This window comes from Mchenga conophoros, linkage group LG20 (genome assembly GCF_057382185.1).
Source record: "Mchenga conophoros isolate Kocher_MC1m ecotype Shallow Benthic linkage group LG20, M_conophoros_male_GT1.1, whole genome shotgun sequence".
Taxonomy (NCBI): Eukaryota; Metazoa; Chordata; class Actinopteri; order Cichliformes; family Cichlidae; genus Mchenga; species Mchenga conophoros.
In genome coordinates, this window is record NC_140545.1 from 8060088 (window position 1) to 8085076 (window position 24989).

At 40.2% G+C, this 24989-nt stretch overlaps 1 protein-coding gene across 2 annotated transcripts in view; it reads left to right on the plus strand.

Annotated features, from left to right (window-relative positions):
* sema3g (semaphorin 3G) overlaps positions 1 to 15468 on the plus strand; it is a 67276-nt gene extending 51808 nt beyond the window's left edge. The window contains exons 11-16 of one of the 2 annotated variants that reach the window (XM_085258973.1): positions 1258 to 1489; positions 1624 to 1715; positions 5338 to 5379; positions 5492 to 5717; positions 7931 to 8058; positions 9418 to 15468. In XM_085258973.1, coding sequence (XP_085115099.1) covers positions 1258 to 1489; positions 1624 to 1715; positions 5338 to 5379; positions 5492 to 5717; positions 7931 to 8058; positions 9418 to 9930 — 1233 coding nt within the window. In that variant the 3' untranslated portion in view covers positions 9931 to 15468. Of the gene's footprint in view, positions 1 to 1257; positions 1490 to 1623; positions 1716 to 5337; positions 5380 to 5491; positions 5718 to 7927; positions 8059 to 9417 lie in introns of both variants that reach the window. The other variant, XM_085258972.1, reaches the window with a different exon arrangement.
* Positions 15469 to 24989: the final 9521 nt, after the last annotated feature.

Below are 24989 nucleotides of genomic sequence, written 5' to 3' on the forward strand. Positions count from 1 at the left end.
AAACTTGTCGTCAGCATAGAGAAGCCAAACTTCAAATAATCAGAGAATCTGATAGTCTATAGTCTTTATTCTGTGACGTAAAAAGCATTGAGGATACTGGTATCTCTACACATGTTTGTGTCATAATACCTCCAATTACCCTGAAACAAATGAAACTCAACTCAACCAGAAATAAAAACTCAACTGAATTGAGCAATCTGAACTGATGAAAAAACTGGTTGCAGCACTTGCACTTCAATAAAGTAACACTATTGAAACGAGCCAGTAAGTACTCTTTTGTTGTCTTTGGTGACCATTTGTATATTAAATCCAGACTGCAGTCTTGTGAACCTCTTTTCTTTATCTTGAAAGTAAAGACCTCTGTAAAGAAGAGGTCAAGCCGTACTTGCTTATTGTTGAAGTACTTGAACTTAATAAGAGCCACAGCAGGTTGCGTCATCCTTTAACTGTGACAGGAACGCCATCAAAGCTTAAGAGAAAACTAAACGAACTGACAGACTGAAGAAGGTAAATCAGCTTTGGAAGCGCAGAAAAAGCCGTTGCTTTTCAGTGGTTTTGACCACCAGCAGAGATGGAGGGGTCAAGTATCTGATGACTGGCATTTTCTCACCCATAAATCTAATGTAAAAGAGTTGCAATGAAGATTAATGAAACTGTCAGTGTGTGTCACAAAACCTTAAGCTGCTTCATGGAGAGCTGCAGATCTAAATCAAATAAACAAACCCAGAGACCATATAGGTCATATAAATGCTTTCATTTGGACTGTTTTCAGCACTATTAATTTTTTACAGAATCTCCTAGCACATTCATTTTCTCACTGTTACACTGACACAAATGACTAGATTTTTTTCTTTGTTTTTTGGCAAAAAAACTGCTACCACGCACATAAAGCTGCAACAGTGGTTCTGAACTTTCATCCAAAGTTTTCAGGCACAATAAAACTCTTAATGAGGGCTTTCTGAGAAGTTTTCTACACAATAATTAGCCCACAGTTGTTACCGAAAGCACACCCCCTGTATGCAAGAAAATGCTGGGAATTTAGAGTCAACGTGGAAAAGGCGAGAATTTAAATTTCTTCCTTCTGTCGTGATTCTGTTTGCCTGTCCATGTCTCCTTCCACTTTCTTCACTGCAAATGTGCCATCAGTTAGCCAAACAACAATTTTCTCTATGGACTGAATTTCAGCTATCGTCATTAGTTTTTCTCTCTTTTCCTTTGTTTCTCTATGTCTTTCTTATTTCCCTCATATCTCTCCAGTGCCCCAGTAAAATCATCAACCAACCTGGCAGGGAGTTTGGCAGCACAAAGGACTTCCCCGATTCAGTCCTGCAGTTTGCCCGCAGCCACCCGTTGATGTGGCGGCCGGTGTATCCAGCCCTTCGTCGCCCTGTGCTTGTAAAGGCCAACATTCCTTATAAGCTGAAACAAATAGTGGTGGATCGTGTTGAGGCGGAGGATGGGCAGTATGATGTTATGTTTATTGGCACAGGTAGGTGCATTTTTATTCCATAACTTTTAGGCATCCAGGTCCATTATAGCCATCCAAGCACAGTCACTGAATTATTGGAGCAGACAACACTATGTCTGTTCTGTAGCCCTTTAATTTTTCTGCTTCTCTTTCAGATATTGGCACAGTGTTGAAGGTCATTGCACTAAACAATGGAAACAGTCTAGAGACAGAGGAAGTCACACTAGAGGAGCTACAAGTCTTTAAAGTAAGGCTTATTCCATTGAGTCGGTTAAATATACACTCTGTGATAATGTACTGTAGGATTCATCCATATTCCAGAAACGTGTTATCATCAAGGTTCAAGGTTCAAGGGTTCAAGGTTCTTTATTATTTGTCACATGCATAGTTATACAAGTATAACACACAGTGAAATGTAGCCTGACACGCTCCTCGACATGTGCAAAAATTGGGGGGGGTGTAGAGGAAGAACATTATATATATATATATATATATATACACACACACACATAGTATATACACTGGGTGAATGTGCAGTAGTAGCAGCAAGCAGGTGAATTCTGTACATTAATATGAATAGATATCTGACTATTTTACAGGATAGACAATATAAACATATTTAAAATTAAAGGAATTGAAATGTACATTGTGCCTTGGTTTAGTGTCTGGAAGAGTCCTGACTCAGTCAATTATAGATGATGTGAGAGGGCGGGTGTGTGTGTTTAGGGCACGGATGGCTTGGGGATAGAAGCTCCTCTTGAGTCTCTCTGTCCTTGCCCGGAAGATGCGGAACCTTCTACCAGCTTGCAGAAGTTGGAACAGTTTGTTGCCAGGATGGGACGGGTCCTTCAGTATCTGCACTGCTCTAGTCCGGCATCTCCTGGTGTAGGTGTCCTGAAGCGGGGGGAGAGCAATCCTGCAGCAGCGTTCTGCTGTACGGATCACTCTCTGGAGAGCTTTTTGGTCCTTCACACAGCTGTTCCCGAACCACGATGTCATGTTCTGTGTGAGGATGCTCTCCACAGCGCCTGTATAGAAAATCCTGAGGATCTTTGGAGAGACCCTGAACTTCCTCAGTTGTCGTAGGTGATACAGGTGCTGCCTAGCCTTTTTGGTCTGGACCTGAATGTGGGCAGCCCATGTCAGGTCTGAGGAGATGTGGACACCAAGATACTTGAAGGACTGCACCCTCTCCACTGGAGCTCCATTGATGATAATGGGCTTGTAGTCTCTGTGCTGACCCCTTCTGAAGTCCACCACCAGCTCCTTGGTCTTGCTGACGTTCAGCTGGAGGTGGTTGTCCTGGCACCACGATGCCAGATTCTTCACTTCATCCATGTAGGCCGCCTCATCGTTGTTGGAGATGGCACCCAACACCACTGTGTCGTCAGCAAACTTCACAATGGTGTTGGAGCCATGGGTGGCCACACAGTCTGAAGTGTAGAGGGAGTAGAGCAGTGGCGAGAGGACACATCCCTGAGGTGCTCCTGTGTTGATGGTGATGCTGTTGGAGAAGCACCTGCCCACCCTCACCACCTGAGTTCTGCCAGTGAGGAAGTCCAACACCCATGCACACAGACGGCTGTTAAGTCCCAGATCCCTCAGCTTTGTGAACAGTCTGCAGGGCACTATTGTGTTAAACGCTGAACTGTAATCAACAAACAGCATTCGCACATAGTTACCCTGTTTCTTGTCCACGTGGCTGAGAGTGGTGTGTAGGACGTGGGCGATGGCATCCTCTGTGGATCTGTTGGATCTGTAGGCGAACTGCAGCGGATCTGTGGTGTCTGGGATGGAGGAGGAGATGATGTTCTTCAGCAGCCTCTCAAACACCTTCATTACTACCGAGGTCAGTGCAACTGGCCGGTAATCGTTCAGGGATGAGGGTTTGCTGTTCTTGGGCACAGGGACGATGGTGGATCTTTTGAAGCATGTGGGGACCACAGACTTCGCCAGGGACTCGTTGAAGATGTAAGTGAACACACCTGCTAGCTGGTCAGCACAGCAGCGCAGCAGACGGCCGGTGATGCCGTCTGGCCCCGCCGCTTTCCTTGTGTTCACTCTCCTCAGTGCCGCTCGGACGTCATGCTCCGCGATGCTGGTCACCGGTCTCTCGCTGATGACGTCACTGTCCTCGGTAGTCAGGCGGTAGATAGCATTAGCCGCCTGGCTAACCTCGAAACGGGCGTAGAACCGATTCAGCTCGTTGGTGAATGCAGAATCGGCGTTGATCGGCGCAGTGTCCCTGGCTTTGTAGTCCGTAATGGTGCGTAGTCCGTGCCACATACTCCGTGTGTCGCCCTGGTGGAAGCGGGACTCCACACGTTCCCGGTACCTGCGTTTGGCATCTCTCACCGCGCGCCGCACGCCGTATGAGGCCGCTTTGTAGGCGCTCATATCGCCAGTGGCGAGACCCGCGTTGTAGGAGGCGGTCCTGGCGTTTACTGCAGTGCGGATCGATCTGTCCATCCACGGTTTCTGGTTTGGGAATGTGGTGACTCTCGCAGTGGGGATAATCTCCTCCGCTAGCATATTGACGAAGCATACTGCTACTTCCGTAAACTCGTTGATGTCGACTGCGCATGCTCTGAACATGTCCCAGTCTACGTCGTTGAGTGCGTCCTGTAGCGTAGCTTCTGATTGGGCAGTCCACCGTTTTACTTCCTTCGTGGTCACGTCTTCCCTCCGTATGCTTTGTTTATACTGGGGAATGAGGAAGATGGCGTTGTGGTCAGACTTCCCAAAAGCCGGGTGTGAGACAGCTTTGTAGCCCTGCTTGTATGGCGTGTAGCAGTGATCCAAACTCCGATCCCCTCTCGTTGGACACGAGACATGCTGGTAAAAGTTTGGCATGACTTGTCTGAGGTTCGCTTTGTTAAAGTCTCCTGCTACAATGAGGGCTGCGCCCGGGTCCTTGTTTTGAAGCGAGCTCAGCACATCATGTAATTCGGACAAAGCCATACCTGTGTCCGCTTGGGGTGGGATGTAGACCGCCGTGGCGATGACTGAGGTGAACTCACGGGGCAGATAGAAAGGGCGGCACTTAATGCTCAGGAACTCCAGATGTGGCGAGCAGCCGCTGGAGAGAGTAGAAATGCTCCTGGCATCACACCACTTTCTGTTTACCATGAAACATACTCCTCCACCTTTGGTTTTGTTCGACTCTGCCGTTCTGTCCGCGCGGAGCACAAAGAATGAATCCGACGGAGTTACGGCCTGGTTCGGCACGGTGGGGGTCAGCCATGTCTCCGTGAAGCACAGAATGTTGCAGTCCCTCATGTCACGTTGGAAGGTGACCCTTGCTCTTAGGTCATCGAGCTTGTTCTCCATGGATTGTACATTGGCCAGTAGGATACTGGGCAGTGGTGCGCGATGCGCCTGCTGTCTCAGTCTGTTCCTAATACCAGCGTGTTTTCCCCGGCGCTTCTTTGTTCTGCGCCTCGGATGAGCGGCCTGTCCTTTGTTGTTCTCCGCGCCGCGTAGAATCTCTGGCGGCCAGGAAGGGTCAGGTTTAAAAGTGTCCAAGATTAGATGTGCAACCTTGGCACCGATGTTTACAAGTGATCCGCTGTCGTATACTATAAGACTAGAGGATTTTGGGATGTAAACCAGAGCAAAAAATAAGTAAAAAACAAGAAAAGTGGATAGTCGGAGCGGAGCGGTCAGGAAGGCGTCTGGACGTGGCCGCGCCATCTTGTCAGCATCTCGTTTACTTTATCTTTTAAGATTTATTTGCAGATGATAGTATGCAAGAATTGTGCAAAAAGCTGGTTCATAAATTGTAAAATCTATGATTCTGCTCTTCTATTTCAACCCTTCTTTAAGCCTCTAAGTGCAACAACAGAAGTTAATTATTTTCAACATTGCAGGTGCCAACTCCAATTACGTCACTGGATATATCTGTGAAAAGGGTGAGTTAATCCAACTGTAGCTGCTACTTTCAGTGCCTGCTTCTGTCAGTTGACATGCAGTGTTGTCTACATGATGCCTTACTTCCTTTTTTCTCCTCATAATTTCAAACAGCAAGCCTTGTATGCAAGCTCTCCACTAGGTGTGGCGCAGGTGAAGCTCCATCGCTGTGAAACTTACGGGAAAGCCTGTGCTGAATGCTGTCTTGCCAGAGACCCTTACTGTGCATGGGATGGATCGTCCTGTACGCGATTCATTCCCAACAGCAAACGACGCTACCGCAGACAGGACATCAGACATGGAAACCCTGCACTGCAGTGTGTGGATCAGAATCTCAGTGGTAAGCTTGGCTGTAACTCTGCCCCTTTCTTTGTTTCTTCTTTGTTGATTATGTGGGACTGGCCACAGTGACTTCTTGAAGTAACCACTGTAAGGCTTTTCTCTGAAAGTCAAACAATTGAATCATCTGTCACATACCCCTTCATTGACTGGGCTTCACTGAATCAAGTAGTCTTTGTTTTTGTCATCTAGTGTGCATTACAATCACTGGATAAACAAAAGCTTACTAAATTGATATTTTCATATTCTAGTAGGGCTAGCTGTCATGATTAAAAAAGGAACCCACATGACATCATGGACTAGTGGTTAACCAATCCATCATGGGAGAGCTGAAACCTGAGACGGAGTGGTTTTTAAACTATGTTAGCTACAACCGCGTCTTAACGAAGTGTAAGGTATGGCAATATTTCAGACTTTTGTAGGACAACCCAGAAAAACATTGAAGTTGCTGATCATTCCACATCAAAGTGGCAATCAGCTGAAAAATGCATGACCTCTTTTCACTGATTTTAAGAGATTTAGGAGTAGACAGGAAGGACACCAGTGAGATGTCAGTCTCCTGTATACTGCACATCTCTTTAGAAATCAAAGGCCGGCTTCTTTTAGTTTGAAAGAATAAATGAACGTGGCTGTGCCTGTCTGGGTCAGATTATGTTTGTGAGACTTCTTCCACAGGATGACAACCATAGCGATTACAGTAGGAGATCATTAAAACAGTGATTGAAGACCGCAGCTCAACCAAAATGATTCTTGGTCCAATGAATTTGATCTCATTGCCTTTGAAATGGTTGCTTTACCATGTCAGTGACCAGTCAGTTGCCATCTTCAAAGGAACTTTGGTGTAGCAATAAAATGAAAAGCTATCAGAGTCAGTCATCAAGCTGTTTGCATTAGTTGAAATGGTTAAATTGTCAGTTACATGTACTCTGATTAAATCTTGTTACCCTGCATAGAAATCAACATTAACTAGTCACATGCAGAGTCCAACCAGGAGCTGACAGATGTGAAACAAACATTTTATCTGTTTTCAAATGGAAAATTGGAAACTTTGCTTTTAACTTTATAAGAATATAACCAGATAACAACTAGCTGAATCGAGTCGCCTACTGCAAAACAAATGAGTGGAGTCAGGTGAGTCAGTCTGCATCCCAGTGCAGACAGACTCACACTGGTTGCAACTTGCTGGCAATCTGTCTGTGTTTATAAATTGGACTGCAGTTATTTAAGAGTCCAGCCAGTCTAAGCTGGACTGTGATTGTTTGAAGACAGGTCCCACCAGGTAACCTGTACAATCAGCTTGTAAATTAAAGTGGTCATCTCAACTATTTGCAGTTGGTCTCTGACTACAAAAATACTATACTATCTCAGGGTAAGCTGTCCTATTTTTACTCATGTGACTGAGACATATTTGCCAAGTATATGAGACAAAGGTTTTACAATATGTTAGTGCATGCAGAAAACAACCTAGGATTCATTTAAAACTAGTTCTCATAGTGTAAGCTTTGGGATTTGTGAAGTAGAAATATCAGCTAACATACTGAGTTCTTGGCAGAAAATGGCTGAGTTGATACTGGAGATCAGGGTGAGAAAATGTGAAGACAGACAAGAAAAAGGAATTACATCATTGAGAATTGGGATAGAAAGAGTGTGTTTTCTTACCTAAGGGCACACAATGTAAGGGAGTGCACAGATGAAAGATGCCTCCCTAACACCCACCTGGTGAACCAAAGTTTCTTTGTGCCCAAGTGTGAGGTTGTTTACATAAGTACTCAAGGGGCAGACGTCTTCAGATTCCATCTCTTCATTGTTTATGTGTAGTCACATGACAAACTCTTGACTAAGTCAGTCAGAGTTTTATTTTATTCACTATATTGTCTGTGACTACACACCTAATATTCAGGTCTTTATATTTATTTTTATATTCATTCTGTTAATGCTGTACAGTAGAAGGTGTCCTTGTGGAGAATGTAACCCGGATATAGGTAGTGGTACTTCCCTTCAAAGGTCTGGGCTCACATTGTCAGATAATGGTGAAGAGCTCAGTCATTCAGGAGGGAATGAATGTAGAGTCACTGTCCCCTGCCACAAAAGAAACCAGCTGAGATGATTAGACCCAGGACAGACTGAAGATGTTGGATGGATGGACGGATGGATGGTTGGATAGATTTCATTCTTTAATAAACTATTTGTCACTCTCTGTTTTAAAAAAAGAAGACCTTGATGTAACAGAAGACAGAGTGGTCTTTGGTACTGAGAACAACAGCACCTTCCTAGAGTGTGTTCCTCGCTCCCCACAAGCAACTGTCACCTGGCTGGTCCAACGTGATGACCACAAGGAAGAGGTAAGATTCCCAGTGAACAACATTCAGGTTAGAATCAACACAATAAAAGGCCTGTCGATGTCACTGCATCCAAAATAGGATGAAGGTGGGAAGGTTTTGGCAAACAGTCAAGGGGTGGTATAAAACTTCTGGCAAAGAATGTTCTGAGTAATTGCCTTTAAAAGTTAGACTTGAGTGTGAGTTTGGCACGTGGTTGATACAGTTGACAACCATTTGACATGTGGTTGAAATTAAGCAGCTGCATTTCAAAGCAAAATGCCCAATCATTCTCTCTCTCTTCCATAAACTGTGAATTCTCTGCAAAACTTGACCATATGCCACTGAAAGTGTCACTCACTGTCTGCTGGTCACTGAGACTTAAATACAGTCTTTTTTTCTTTTCTTTTTAAGTCAGAAAATTATGTTGCTCTGTATGCCCAAACCCACAGTAATCATTCAACTGTTTGAGGTCATGCTCCTCCAAGCTAAACTGAGTGTCGTGGTCAGCCATGCAAGTATTAAAGCATTACCACCCTTCTCCATTTCCCTGCAAATAAACATCTGGCTGCCACTCTATCTGACAAGGCTGCCATGTTTTTGTTGGCATCAAAGGATGGTTGAAAGATAGGATCTGACGGGGGAGTTGGGAGGTAGATGGAGGAAAATATAGAAATGAATAGGGTTGGCAGAGAGACTTTGGGTGGCAGTATGGAAAGATTAGAGAATGTGAGGAAAGAAAACGGAAGAAAAATAAAAAATAAAAACAGTGACTGATCCCATGATATATTTTTGATGTTGCAAACCAAGTTGAGAAAACAATACAAACAGTTCTCCCTTTCTCTTTTCTCATAATGTGAAGTGAAGACTGAAAGCTTTCTTGTCCCGATTTCTTTGTACTGTGTTTACACATTGTTGGGCAGTCTTCAGTGTTTAGTTCTTTAAAGAACAATGCCTCTGTGGTATTTGCGCTGAGAAACATGTGCTATTTAAGGTCAAATCCTGGTCAGAACTCCTTTAGGGACAGAAATCCTAAAACTTTAAACAGAAATCAAGAATTAACCAACCAACAAACAAATCTCTCTATATATAGCAATAAATTAAAAAGATAAATGTTAGGTTAAGGGTCTGATTGCAGTTATATATAAAGTGCCAGTTAACTTTTTCATGCTTTTTTGATTAGCACATGTAGCTCTTTGCATTAGTCAGTGGAGATTTAACCAAATCTGTGAAAAGTTATTTCCATCACGTTGCATCATTATGACTTGACAAATTGAAGCAAACTTCAAGTGAAAAGCAGTGATGGTTGAATTGACTTAGTGAGGTCATTAATATGTTGTTGTATCAAATATCAGACACATATTTTCTATCTGCCACACTTAGGTGAAGCTAGATGATCGTGTGATGTCCACGGATCAGGGTCTCCTGTTTCGTAACCTTTTCCACCAAGATGAAGGCGTCTACATCTGCCGCTCTCGAGAGCACAGCTTCACGCAGACTTTGGCCCGCATCACCCTCGAAGTCCTCCAAGGGGAGACCGTGGATGAGCTCATGTCGCGTGGACACACAGGAAACTCTGACTCAATCAAAGACCGGTCTACAGGGACTTTCAGAGCCTGGATGCCTTGCAGCGCGTACAGCAGGGGCGGTTCATCAAGCCAAATCGGCCAGTCGCGCATATGGTTCAAGGATATCATGCAGCTCATCGGGCCGTCGAATCTGCTGCACGTGGAGGAGTACTGCGAGAGGATGTGGTGCAATGACAAGCTGAGGAGGAAACACAAAAGCATGATAGAGAAGTACCGCCAAGCACAGGAGAGCGCCAGGAAGGCTCGTAGCAAGAGCTCTGGTGAACGCAACAGGACGCCGCGGGATCTAAGGGCGTGGGAGGAGTGACAAAAAGAAGGCGAGGAGTGGAATATGAGAGCAAAAATGAAAGTGGGAAAAAAGACAAATGTTAGTTCAGGACAAGATAAATAGACAGGCATAAAGACCAGCCTAATAGTTTTTCGTAAAACCATGGTAGATCAAAGCAGCGTGTCTCTTTTGCTCATTTTAACAAAATGAATTTTAGTGTGTAAAGAAAATTAGTGTATAAAGAATCTGAAAAAATGACAGTCATGTTGGATGGAAGCACAACTTGAGCTGAAAAACTGCATGTGAAAGTGTATGGGAAGTTTGGGGTATTATGAGGTTAGTGCATAACTCGTGTGTTTCTGGCTGTCACCCGAAAATAGACCGAAGTGTTCACCTGTCTGGAGGGATGGCACAAAAAGAGACTCCAACTGAACTAAACAGGTTGTTGCTAATCCTGATGTTGACTGTAGTTTAAAAAAAGAGATCAGAGACAATTTTTCAACTACACTCTGAGGATGCTTTTTAAAATCCCAGTCACTGAGGAGTTGTCTGCCTTCCCCACCTTTGTTCTTTCGTATTTCTAGTGTCACTGAAATGGCAGGAAATGTTTTGATTTAATCAACTTCTGTCTTCACTGAGAAAACCTGCAAAACTTCTCATTCTCTGATTTAAGTGACATACACGTACCTGCAGGGTGATTTTAGTTACAGCTGGTTTCCTGCTTTTCAGCCTCATTGACTCTTCAATGGTGGTTTGTGATTACTTGTATGTAATTGTTAATTTTCTTTTGCAAAGAGCACACACACACTCATGTCTGGTTTGCTATCCTCGTGGGGACATCCCATTGACATAATGCTTTCCCTAGCCCCTTACCCTAACCCTAACCATCAAAAAGGAATGCCTAACCCTGATCCTTACCCTAAACCTAACCATAACCTAATTGTAACCCTGACACTAAAACCACATTTTGAGTGTGAAAATTGCTTTCAACCCCAAGGGGACCTGGATTTTGGTCCCCACGGTGCAGAAAGTCCCCACCAGTATAATAAATATCAGATTTTGGTCCCCACCAGGATACACACACACACACACACACACACACACACACACACACACTTTTTTTTTTTTGCAAGAATTTCATACGATGCAGTTCACTGGATTCATTTCCTTCTTGTTTTACATTTAATGACCTGTGTCTCTTACCTTGCTTGTTATTACATATTCATGTGTGACTTCAGCTCATAAATGACTTTGCAGTATATTTGCAGAAGGAAAGTGCAACTTGTAAACATGTTTAGGCAATTGCTGTATCTGATCTTGGTCTGTCTGGCTCCATTTGTGCCAAGTCTTACATTAATGGAAGTCTCACTCAAACGGCTAAATGCATAAGCTCAAACCAGAAGCTACCATAAGACGACTGTTGATGGTTCAGCAGATTAAAGGCACATGGCTTTATGTTTATTCCACTGGGTTGAACTTTCCATTAAACAAAATGGTGGTTTATTTTTCATGATTTTGGTTACATGCCATAACACCTCTTAGAAAGAACCTGCATGATACTTGTCTCTGATATTTAGCTCTGTGAACTTTATACGTCTCTGTGCACTAAGTGCTCTCACTAAAGCTCCTTTTTAGTCCTTTCCATCAAGCTAAAGTCACTGGCACATGTCAGCATCGTGTCTGAATGAGGACCCTGATTTATTTTTCCATACAAATAACAATTATTTTAATAACCTCTTAATTTATGCATTTATTGTGTCTGTACAAAATGACTCAGCATTATGCTTTCAATTTGTCTGTGTGACAATCTCATAAACATCTTTAAATAGCTTCTTTTTTTCTTTTCAAGTGCTGGTTAAAAGGAGCTATTCAAGTCAAAATTACGTAACTTGACCTCTCTGTGGGGGATCCTGCCTCACACTTAAGCTAATTTTCCCACAGTTTCTCTGTGTGCTGAAGCTCTCCGCTGATAATGGAGGGAACGATAGAAAGGGGTCAAGTGTATTGGCTGGCTCCTCTAGTTTTCTGCAGTGTAAACACTAGTTTTAAGAGTAGCTTTGTCGTTAAAATATGACTTATGAATGCTGAGAAAAAATTCTTTTCTAAAATCGAGGGTGGAAAAGAGAAAATATGGTTGACATCATGGAACAGAGCACATATCTCAAGACAGAAGGGATTGAGACTGAACAAACATAGTCTGGAAATAAGTGAATTTCACACTCACGTTTATCCTCCCTGTGTTGGTGTAGCAGTAATGACGAGATCTCAATCTCCATCTGCCACAGGTCCTCCTAAGGCTTCGCTTTGCTTTTGGTTTCTAACCATTGAGTGTTGTCTGAAAAACTACAAATACCGAATAAGGTGAAATATAAGCATTATATATTTGGGTAAAAAACATAATTTCTGTTAGGATTATCAAAGTATTGCGATTCTGATTCTGATAAAATATTCATGAACAAAATGTAAAAATCCCTCATAACAAGACAAAATCTGTTTGTTGAACTTGGGTGAGACATGAGTGTTGGGATAACTTCTCTGTTAACACCAGCCTCATATTTATTCAGACTATTATCTAGAGACACCAGTTATATTCCTCAAGGCCAGTGATCTCTTCAACATAAACACTGTTTTTGGACTGGTAAAGAACTGTATAAAAAGACCAGGTAATCAAGTACGCTTAGCAAAAGGCAATTCTTCACAAACACAGGGAGCGTGTGCTATACGTATAACGACAACAATGTACTTATTCTTATAGTCCTTCCAGTATTTACAGTTAAATGGGAAGCTCTGTGGTCTGTGTCGATGGCTTTTCAAAACAGAAAGGAAATGACAGAAGTGACAAAAGCAGAAAAAAGAGTCAGGGTGTTGTTAATTAAAGAGGTACTATAAGCATCTTATGAAGGCTGTATTTGGAATTCCTAAAGATCCTAACCCATAATATTATTTTTTTAATACATCATTGTATAATATTTCTAAAATGTGATCCCCCCGAACTCCAACCCCAGTTTTGCAGCAAATGATCATTTTTAATCCATCGAAGTTTATTTTCTTAGTTTGAGAGTATGAGAAAGCCTATTAAATGACACCTATTACTTGTGTTTTCTCTATAAACTCTTCTTCTACTGCACTGTTAGGATGGAAGAGGGTTTTTTTTCTCAAAGCTTCCTATTTTAGTGTGAACTTTTTTCCTTTTCTTGCCGTGGTGTCTTTTGTTTGAGCTTCTGCTTATCTAAGTAAGGCATGAATTACTACCACTGCGACATTTTAAAATGTTTTTAAGGTGTAGTTGATTTGTAATCGTGATTGTAAACATAGTAAAATTGTACAAACATGCAAATTTCCATCTAACAGTAACTGTCAGGAAGAGGAAATTGCCAAAAATAAATGCTAAAACTTGCTGTTACTTAACTTATATATTGAAATTTAACAAGTGTGGACTCCATATTTACAGACAAATGTGCCGTGACTGACTAAATGCAGTTATTTGTGCATGGTTCATAAACAATGTAAATCCATTCAGTGCTTTTCAGATTTGCACAAAGTGTGTTTTGTTATTGCATGTGATATTTTCTATTTTTATCTTCTTAGGATGATGTTCTTATGATGTTCACTTTCTATAGCTATCCCATGCTCTCGAGATCATTTCATTTTCATTTGATGGGGATTCACCAGTTAACATCATGATACTTGTGTTTTAAGACACCTTTTTCACAGTCTTCATTCTGACATGCAAATAGATGTAAGTGCAAAACTTTTCATCCCATTCTATGTATAGCACCATGACATATATAAATTGAAATGGGCTATAACTAATGCTATTAATTACACCTGTGTTTAAGCAGAAACAATCTGTCAAAATGAACCTTTCTGAGGCAGGAGGCTTGTTTCAGTGTTTACACCCTCTGGCAAAAAATTATAGCATCATTGCATGTGGAGGATCTTCATTCAACTCCTTTACCTTGTAGCAAATAAACAAACTGTGTCACAAAACTGTTTTTGTTTAATAGTGGAACATGAAAGATACCTCAAGCACATTAAATAATTGTAATTAATGTATTTGGTTTTTTCAAAATCAAGTAGTGGAAGAGAAGCTGTTGCACCTGGCTGATTGAAAGGAGGCAAGCCCCCAACAAGAGAGCTGTCAGTTAAATCAAACTCATTGCCAGAAGAATCCAACACTAAGTGTAGCTAAAGATGTTTGTTCCCAGTCAACCGTGTCTATAACTTGGAGTAAGTACAACCGAAATGGGAAAGTTCTAGGAGGAAAACTTGCAGGTAGACAGGAGATGTCAAAGTGTCAGGATAGAAAATCAGAGCAGTACGCCCTGAAAATGGAAAATGTTCAAAAATGTTAACAAATGGGCCATAATGTTTGTGACAGAATTATAAAAATTAAATGGGATCTGCATACAGAAAACCAAAAGGAAAACCAGCACTAACATCCATACAGAAACAAGGTTACAGTGAGCTAAAAAGAGAATGAAAGGCTATCTCGCTCTCTCTCTCTCTCTCTCAATCTTGGGACTATAGATGATTGGATGTAAGTGACTCCAGTGATAAATCACAAAGTCAGCCAACTAGGCAAGGAAAAGATACCCTGATGCTGTTCCAATGACACATATATGAAGATGACTGCTTGATGAAAACAAGCAAACTTTATCAAATAAAAGGCCCGGGGAAGATGGCAATCATTACTTCAGCAGTAAATGCAGAAGTGTACACTCAGATTTTCGTACCATTCTAATCAGAAAGCCGGTTTGGTGATGATAATAGAGTCATTTAATCAGAAAAGGCCCATTACCTCAGTGCTATGGACACAAAAAAAGGGTTAAGATTTCAATCTGACTGAAAATTTATGGTGAAAAACTGAGCTCAGCTGTTATTTGAAAAAGTTGGAATTAACCAGATGGAGAGTATTGCTTTTCATTAGTGAGCTCCATGCCTCAAACCTTTTGGGGCGTCATAAAAGCCTGAGGAGGTACTAAATTGAGATGATTTCCTCAACAGTGATTCCATTTTTTTCCCCTCCACATGATCTTGAACAGAAATGTCATGTATTAAAATAGTTGAAATTAATTTGTTTGAGGTATGATTCATGAAGCCAGAATGTTCAGCTAATGAATAAAATAGTTCTGTGTCATATCTCTGATTTATTATTGTGCCGTGATACCATAGTTTTGCCGGGGGCTGTAGCTGCTCCTCCTGAATTTGACAGAAGTCTGCACATGCTCTAAACTCCACAGTTAAAGTGCATTAAGAAACAAAATGCAAAATGTGGTTTATCAGTTATACAATAGAAAAGCCTGTAGTTCAGTAGTTGCAGTCCAGCTAGCACATAATCATTTTAAACCTGAAGGGTTCTTGAAGCATGTTTTTAACCGTAAGGATTCTTCAGCTAATAATACTTTGCTTTGTGAAGTTTCCCATTATTATGTGGTTTAAAAAAGTGTGCTGGTTTTAGACTCTGGCAGAAAGAGTCTTATTTAAATGTATATTTAAATACTATTTAAATGTCTTTCTATCCTGCATGCTATGAACTTGTAAGCTATTTAACACAATTAAAAGTTTTTAACATCAGGTGATCCATGACTGGCTGCTTTACTTTAACTTTATTCACAGACTGCAGTGAACATACTTTGACTTTGGTTGACTTTGTAGTGTTGTGGGAGGATTAGACTAATGGGACCAGTGACATAAATGTGGATAAATAGCAATGCCTTAAATCTAATCACTCATCTAGACGGCAACATTTACTGTACTGAAACCAAGACATGCTCTATTTCATACTCAGCAACAAGCACCATGGAGCACACTGGCGATGAAGCACTAAATGTCACAGTACAAGACACTGACTCTATTTTAATATTGTTAAGACCTAAAGCATTGTTTTTTAGCTCAACCCAACCTTAAAGTTAGAAAATACATACAGCTAAAAGAGGTTTTCATACTATAACAAATATCTCAGTGCAATTGTATACGCTCTTCACATGCTCATGAGTGTGTGCGTGTGTGTATGTGTGTGTGTGCACTCGCTCAAAAGTCTTCATAATAGCAGGAAAACATATGTGGGTCATTGGAGACTTAGAGACCAAGTGTCTGCCTATTTTACTGCCCGGTTACTGGTTCTGGCCATGCGTGTGATTGGAGGGTAATTGGGCTGTAACATCACTGGAAATGTGGGGTAACAATGGCTGCTTGTCGCTTCAGCAAACAGACCATCTCATAAAAATCAAACCTGCAACTGAACCCACTAAACGACTTCACACCCTGTCAATTACTACAACCACAGAGCAAACAAGCCCGAGTGAACGTTGGCTCGTGCGTTTGACGTGCAGATGAGAAATTCTAGCGTGCACACAGCTCGCTATAAAACTTCAAAATACCAGTTCTGACGTCAGTCAACGTGTAAAAGAGAGTAAAGCGGCCTCGGTTTGTTGAAGTAAGTTTGAGGATTTACTGATGTGCAAGAAATCAACAAAGGGAAACCAACAGGAGCCTCAGGAGGTTCCTGTCTGCGGATTCCAAAATGTTCAAATTCTGGACACATCTCATTAACATGTAAAAGTCTTACAGCCTGCAGAAAATAGCTTTATGCTTTGGTTTCCAGTGATTTAATGGGAGATTTCATTTAGTTGTGCAGAGATTTACCTCCAGGCTATGGGCACATCAAGCAGAAATCTCTGAGGTTGAAAAGTTAAGTTAACTTTGTCAGGAAGGTACATTTTGTTTTGAGTCTTGCATATTACGTTTAATGTCACAGCGACTTATGGAAAACTAGCATGGGGGAATATTAACTGGCAGATTAAAATGATTTTATCCAAATACAGCGATGTCCTGTTTTGAAAATAATAAAGGTGAACTGAAATAACAAGCTCAAGGGTTCAAAATGAGAGCCCACAAAACCAATGGATGCCATGACACTGGCCACATCCATCTTTGTATCACTGATAGACATAAACATGGTCAGCTATTACTGAAAAAAGAGATATAAATTTTCTAATAATCAAATTCACCTTGGCTGTTTAACCTCTATTATTGACTATATATTGATTATTGTACAAGTGTAACAAACACAATAGACTTCCCAGTATTAAACATATAAATCAAGTCTAAGCAAAGGCTAAAGCTAAGGATATTTCCAGTATATGTTTATTATATTTTACTTTATTTTACTGTCTTTTTTATATCAGTTAACTAAATTGTTGTTTTACACTTTACTTTAATTTTAGTTAACTAAAATAATCCTGATCCACAACAGCATTATTGATGCTGCTGCACTGCCACCGCCAGCCCCATCTCTCTACGTTGAGTTATGACCTACATTTGCTTCCTGTTATGACTACAGCTCAGAGGGAGCTGTTGCTGTCTCCTGTAATAACAATTAAATTCAAGTGCTAAAATGGTAAAATAATATTTATATTCTTTTGTCTGTGACATGTTCAGGTGTATCCTAGACATTTAAATCATAACAAAATCTGTCCTGTTATATAATGCTACAGATTTCAATGTGCCTCCCAACAGATGTTTAAATATAATGGCTCATCGTTCTTGGTTCTTTGCTAGCTTTGTGGTAGCATGCTGTGTGTACTTGCAAAGAGCTGAAGCTCTGTTAGGAGCATAACATGATTGTTTATGTCCCAGATACCATTTGCATTATTTGCATTTTACTATAACACTCATGTCCTACTTTTCAGTGAAAAAAAGGAAAAAAAAGAAAGAAACTACTTGCAGCAGCCAGTGGTACCTTTCAGCCTCCTAAAAATGTGTACATATGTACGAATACATATGTGTGCATATACACCTTTGGTATCAGTTTCAAAATCTTAGCATTCACAAGATTTTCTGAAATCTTGAAATCTGACCCCTGACCTTGAGTGTTGAGGTCACTGAGATCTGAAATATTCTGAGATTTTTAGTACATAGAAATTTTGCAGAAACGATTGGACTGTATAGAACTAGATATGTGTCTTTTTTTTTTTTTTTTTAGCTTAAATGCAACTTTGCATTTCTACAATATTTTGTAAAAGAAAACTTAATTTTAATTTGAAAATAGATGCATCAACAACTATATACATAATTAATTCCTCTGTCACTCCTGTGGGTGGTCTTTATCCTTCAAGCTCAGGTCCTCTACCACAGACCTGGGAGCTTGAGAGTCCTGCGCAGTATCTCTGCTGTTCCTAGGTCTGTGCTCTTCTGGACAGAGATCTCGGATGTTGTTCCTGGGATCTGCTGGAGCCACTCGCCTATCTTGGGAGTCACTGCACCAAGTGCTCCAATCACCACTGGGACCACTGTTACCTTCATCCTCCACATCTTCTTGAGCTCTTCTCTTAGCCCTTGGTACTTCTATTCTTTCAGGTCTTTCAGATCTTACAATAAGTTATTTGTACTTTTTAAAATTTTCTTTGTGTATGCACTGCATACTAATACTAAAGCTTTTTCTCTCTCAGAGAAAATAACCATTACATGCACTGGTATCAACAGTCTTGACAAACATATTAACATGTTTATGAGGAATGAAATGAACTTTAACGACCAGGGCTCAGACAGTTTCCCATATTCACAGACAATTAACTATTGAAAATAGTGTTTTTGATCATGTTGTATTCGTTTCCTCTATTCACAGTTCCTGTAACCATAAAATTTATAATGTGAATCTGAATGATAACACTTTGTTATAAATTACACGCCATAAAAATCCATCAGATGATTTAAAGCTGACTGATTGAAGCCACTTTAGATTAAAAAGAGGAATGTCTGAGTTTCCATGTCTTCATCAGCTCGGACTGCATTGTTTCGCTTAGATGGATTAAAGCTTTTTTTCTAGTTCGCAGTTGAATTTTTTAGAAGCAAGAATCTACATGGATCAGCTTGGCCACCATTACAGATCTGATTCACATATGCACACATATAATGTTTCATTTGAAACTGTTGTACACAGCCCTCTTATGCCTGACTAAACTGTGACCATATGGAAAAACACTTGGCCTGTTAAAGTCAAATTTTGGGTATGTTTATATACTTATATACTGATATTAAATTAGCTGATCAGGGATATATTTAATAGCTATAATGGATCACACTGGAAGGACTTTAATTATCTTAATAATAACATGCCCACTGCTGAGCAGTTAATGCAATGCATCACTTTTTACCAGTAAAAAGAATAAAAAGGAAAAGAGAGACAAATATAATAGAACAATATTTGACACCACTGTGGTTAAATTCATATAATCAAGAGCAATCATTTATTCCAGTGAAAAGATTGCTGCTGAAGGCTCCCGGGGCAATAAACATGTTTTAAAAGTAGTAAACGTTGGAAAGAAAATACAGCACACGACTGCTGTTTTATGCTTTTGCTGCATTTCTAGAAAAGGTATATATTATCTCGGTAATAGATGAACCTTCATGTTTCTGCCACCACTGTTTCCTTTTGCTAAGACCCAAAATATGTTGCGATACTGTCTCTTCAACTTTCCCAGGATGGATTTAGCCACAGTCCGGTGTTGAGGTGTCATTTGCGTTCAAATAGGTTGGGCTAAGCAGCTTTATAGCCTCTGATTTAACTTTACCACAGCACCTCAACAACAACTTTATAGCTCAGTTTTCCCACCTCACCATGTTGGCCTCAGTAGGTCCACTTTTTTGTCTGGAGGACTACAAACAAGTGTCCACTTGTTGAGCTTATTTTGCTGTTTCAGGAGCAGTCTAAACTCACTGATCATAATGGGTTAGGCTGTCTTTTAAATTCTGTGCGCTGGAAAGTGTCACCCGGACTGACTGCAGAGCATGACCTGCCCAATACTGCCACCATTTCTATAACATCATATTAAATGATATATTAAACAATTTAATTTCATTTTAATTTTTGGCTTCATTGTGATTTTTTTCTGCCTCGAATCCACGTTTTGCTTCCAAGTTTAGCAACCTGTTTACAAAAAAGAGATTTTGAAAAGATCAGTACACATTTACTATGGTGCCTGTATTATTTCAGATTATCTGCATCCCTGCTGTCCTATCCTTCTTTCATAACAGCAGCATGTTTCACATGTGGGCAGATTCACTACCGTTGAGCTTTCCGGTATTTGTCTTTGGAGAGCCATATTTTACTGACTTACTTATTTCTTTATTATGTTCTGCGTTTTGTGCAAAACATACCTTTGCAGTAAGGATATAATACAATATCTTCAAACAGAGCTATCTGCATTAGATGTATTGGCTCTCACTAGAAAATGTATGCTGATTGCACTTTGCTAAAAGCAGATGAGAAGCTTTTGTGAGCTTTAGATTAGGCTGGTAGTGATTACATTCTGAGAGGAAATCATAAAGAGACACAGGTGTGTGTGTGTGTGTGTGTGTGTGTGTGTGTGTGTGTGTGTGTGTGTGTGTGTGTGTGTGTGTGTGTGTGTGTGTGTGTGTGAAGTACTGGCATGCTCAAGCAATCTACAGGGAGCTGGCTATAGATGTGGAGGCTCCATTTTGACTGATGAAGATTAATCCACAGAGACGGGGCCGGCTGTGCTGGATAGATGGTGAAGTGATATTTCATTTTGGAACATTCTGGTTTTTGTATAACTTTCCTCTAAAGTAAAATATCACCCATCAGCAGCAAAACCAGGCTGCTCTGGGGACTTGACATCAGCAACACTTTAAAAAAACAAGTCTAAAAATCCACATGTGTTTGTAGTACGCTGAAGTGGATGACATCTGTCTTCATTCTAAAACATTTTTTCCTGTTACTACCATGGTAGTTATTGTGAAATGGGGAGCTTTCATTCATATGTGTCAATTTAAAAGGATGTTTCTAATATTTTTTCTGACTCGTTTTTTGAACATTTTGATAAAATCCCATTTTTAGAATAACCACTTTTCATTTTCTTTTTTCTTTTTGTAAGGGAAGCTCTCAACAGACTACTTTTTTACAGCTCAACTTAAAGCAGCTATGAAAACAGAACAAAGCCAAATGAAATGTCACATTGTCTTTAACTTCCACATGTCAGGATCTCTCCCAACATGCATACATGACTGCTATTTTTTCTTAACTGTAAACCAGTGGACTGTGGATATGCACATATCATCCTAATTGTATCAAAGCAACAAGTTTGGACTAGCAGGAGAGAAATAGTACACAAAGGAAACGGAGGAGGAAAACATAATAGTATGTGTGTGGGGGTATGGGTGGGGTACACTTGATAGTAAATTTTTGAAAAGAAAGTGATGATCAAGGGCAAACAAGGGAAATGGCCAAGGGAAGAAGGAAGACTCATGAGAAATGAAGCCGAGCTTGAGCATGAGTCTTTTATGTTTGGTCTCAGTCATCCCGAAGGAAAGAAATAAAAGACATTTCAAAATAAAAGATTATTTTAGCAGAATGGGAGTGGGACTCTGTATACAACAGAACCATCACTCATTAATGTCATTATCCCACGGTGTTACAGGAAACGCAGTCCCTGGACGCCTTTAAACACTGTGGCCCACTTTCAGCTGGACTATATATTACTTATCTTTCAGTACACAGTCCAGGTTCATTTATCTCTCACTGACCCTCCTTGATGTTTCACATAACCAAAGAACGTCCTTAGGCTTGCATACTTCATAAAACCACAAAAGAAGTCACTGATGCAACTTGAAAGGATGCTTAATTAAAATAGTGTGGAAATCGTTTTTTTTTTAATCCGTGCGGACTTAAGTTTCATTTGAAAAAGAACAGAGCTCTAAAAAAAATCCTCCAGACACATAATCTGTTCGCTGAGAAGTTTTTTTTCCTTTTTAAGATTTAAGATGACAAGACTTGATTGCAGCTTCAAAGTTAATAAGACAAATAATAGGTTTGTTGCAGGGTCACCAAAGATGTATCCTATAGAAAAAGGGGGCAAGGAACATCTGGCTGAAAAACACAGAGTTGATCGATTTTCTGTTTAATGAATAATGTAGTTCAAGTTGTTAACTCAATCCCAAGCAACATTTTTTTAATGTTTTCCCCCATATTTATAACTAATATCAAGTTTAACTTCCTGTGGAAATAGATGCTGTGGATTAGTCTGTCATCACTTGCTAAAAAATTGCATTAAATGCACCTCCCTAACTGAAAACCTTTCCCATGAGCATGTGCTCCAGTTTAATTACTCAGATCTCTCCGAATTTAGTAAAAGGTTGTGTTTGGTGTAAAAAAAAAAAAAAAAAAAATCAGATTTTACTGTCTTGAAGATAAACTAGGACTGTTAAATTCAATCCCAGCAGTTTCTTTTGTCTTATGTTAGTGAACTTGGAGAGAAGCACAAGGAAGCAAGAATCTTTTGAATCGTTTTGTTTGTGTCTTTGATGAGTGACAGGAAACCCACGACAAACCTCTTGACTTTAAGACTATCCCCGATATGGAGACGTCTGGAGTCATTCTGCTGCTGGAATCAAGTTGATCATAATTCGCTGTGACACACTTATTTGATGTTGAATTTGACTTCTTCTGGAAATCTCACTGAGACCAACATCTCTTTTGAATATGAAAAACATCATATTAGATGCTGACGTTTCCACCCACTTTCTTAGTCACACTTTATGAAGAGTCTACATGTCTGTAAATTGTGAGAATTTCTTAGTTCCTGGAAGCACAGATGGATTATAAAGGCTTAATGACTTCTGAAGAGCACAAATAAGGCAAGTGAATTCTAACTAACAACTTCAACGTATTAATAAACAAAATAAAACATCCATTCAAATCTGGTCACTAGGCAGGAGGAATAGATTAGTGGATTTGTGTTTGGGTGAAAGGTGAAAGTCTAATACTTCAATAGTAAAGCACAAGACTTTACATTAACAGTTGCTGCTGTAGATATGCTGTCTGGGTCAGTGGCAAAGGCGAGGAGAGGGAGGGTGTAAACGTTGTCCTGATTGTGGTGATAGACTTGAAGTTATGGACCTGGGTAAGATGAGTAAGGAAGCATAGGATAGATTTACTACTGCACCATTTCAGTTTATCTGCTGGTATTGAAAGAAAATATGAGAGACAGAGCAATTTGCTTCACCTCTGTGGTGGTGAGGCGCTAACTTGGCTGCATCTGGGGTGTAGTGACACTGTGGCCCGTTCCTGCTCCGCGCTGAGTTCATGTCTGGACGTGTAGACTTAAAGCAAAACAGATTATTAATAGTCCAGAATCCAGACTCAGAATATTCACCCACCCCTTGCATACCTGATCCTGAACATGATTTATAGCACATCAGCGTTTATGAGTCATCACTGAGGTTAGCACTTCATTTGCACTGTTTACCAAGCAGATGACAGGGCTTTTGTATCATCACTGTATAACGCAGCCTGTCATCAAGAGATATACATGATGATGTTTGGGCTTTTTAATTTCCTGATATTAGCAAGATTTTTTGTTTTGTTTTTGACCCTTGAACAGATGTTTGCTGCACGGATAAAAAGAAAATGTGTTTTCATGTGGGTTGGCAAGGAGAGTCATCTGTTAGGCATTGGAAACTGATTGGATCGGAGACAAAGTAATACTGTAGTTACGCAAAACACATCTCAGAGAAGAACAAACACCTGGTTATTTAAAGTGGAAGTAAACAGTAAAACAACACACATGTTCGTGCCAAATGTTTGAATAAATCTGGAAACTCCGGTGAATAACAGACATACCACTGGTTGTTTACCGTCACACACACTTTCAGTCTACTTCCTGCTCTTTTTCCTGTTTGGGATCAGTGCTGCATTAGGATTTTGTCCTTTCCAGATTGTCCTTATTATGTCAAAGGTAATGAACAGTCTCAGAGCACTGGGCAGTTGTGTGTGTGTTTGATTGCTACAACAACTGTACCTGGTAAGAGAGCAGATATGGTGATGAAGAGAAGAAGAAGAAAAACCCCGCATTATTTTCCCACCGTCTCGCATATAATTCAGTACACAGTTCACTGCTGTAATGTTTTGATCAAAACATATTGGATAATTATCTAAATAAGGATTCATATAGTGATTTAATAAGCTTATCTGCTTGTTTTCCTCTTGTCCCTTGTTTTTCCTCTTTCAAAAGCCTTACAGTCCATGCAGATGTGTTTTCTTTTACATTTCAGTGAAGTTCAGCTGTGTGTTCAACAGTGTTGGTCAAGTTACTTGAAAAAAGTAATCAGTAACTAATTACTGATTACTCCCCCCAAAAAGTAATCCCGTTACTTTACTGATTACTTCTTTTCAAAAGTAATTAATTACTTAGTTACTTAGTTACTTAGTTACTTTTTAAAAACACGATTTACAACCTGAAGAGGTGATAAAGTGATAGATCTTTCAGCCCAATTCTACTTTTTCTACATAATCCATCATACAAAATGTAATCAAATGGAAAAGTCTCTTTTTTTAACTTGTTTTATCAGTTTTAATCTTTTAACTTTATGCATCAAGCAAAACATTTAATTATATGCAACATTCTCTGACTTGAATAAATTAGTTTAACATTTAAACCTATTTTCTACACATTCCAGCACATAAAATAAAATATTTTTTGTGTTTTCACTCACTCTTTCAAACAGATGCAAGTAAAACACAGCAGAAAATAAATAAAGTCAAAGACTCAGCGGTCCTTTTGCTCTATTTTCACCTGTAAAGCAGGAGCAGGGTAGGCGGAGGGTTACCCTGGTGCAGGTGTGCTGCGGTCAGTTGAAGAATCCGCGCGAGTGTCTCTGTGAGTTTCCCATCACGTCGTAGCTACTCGGTGCTTGCTCGGAAGTTTAGGGGTTTTTTTCGCTGTAAAAAGAAGTTTTCTTCCCACGCACGATGGACGCTAATGTTTTTGTCACTTTTTATGGAATCAAACTCAAAGTAAGGTCAGTACTTCCACACTTTAAACGCTGCACGCTCATACTCTCTCCCGCACTCGATATATTATCCATTGTTGATCTGCACACAGCTGCTGTCACCAACGTCGCACTTGCTTACGTCACTGTCATGAGACATTCTCGCAAAAAAAATCACGGTTTTAGTAACGCAGTAACGCAGCGTTCCTACGGGAAAGTAACGGTAATCTAATTACTGATTTTGCAATAGTAATCCCTTACTTTACTCGTTACTTGAAAAAAGTAATCAGATTACAGTAACGCGTTAC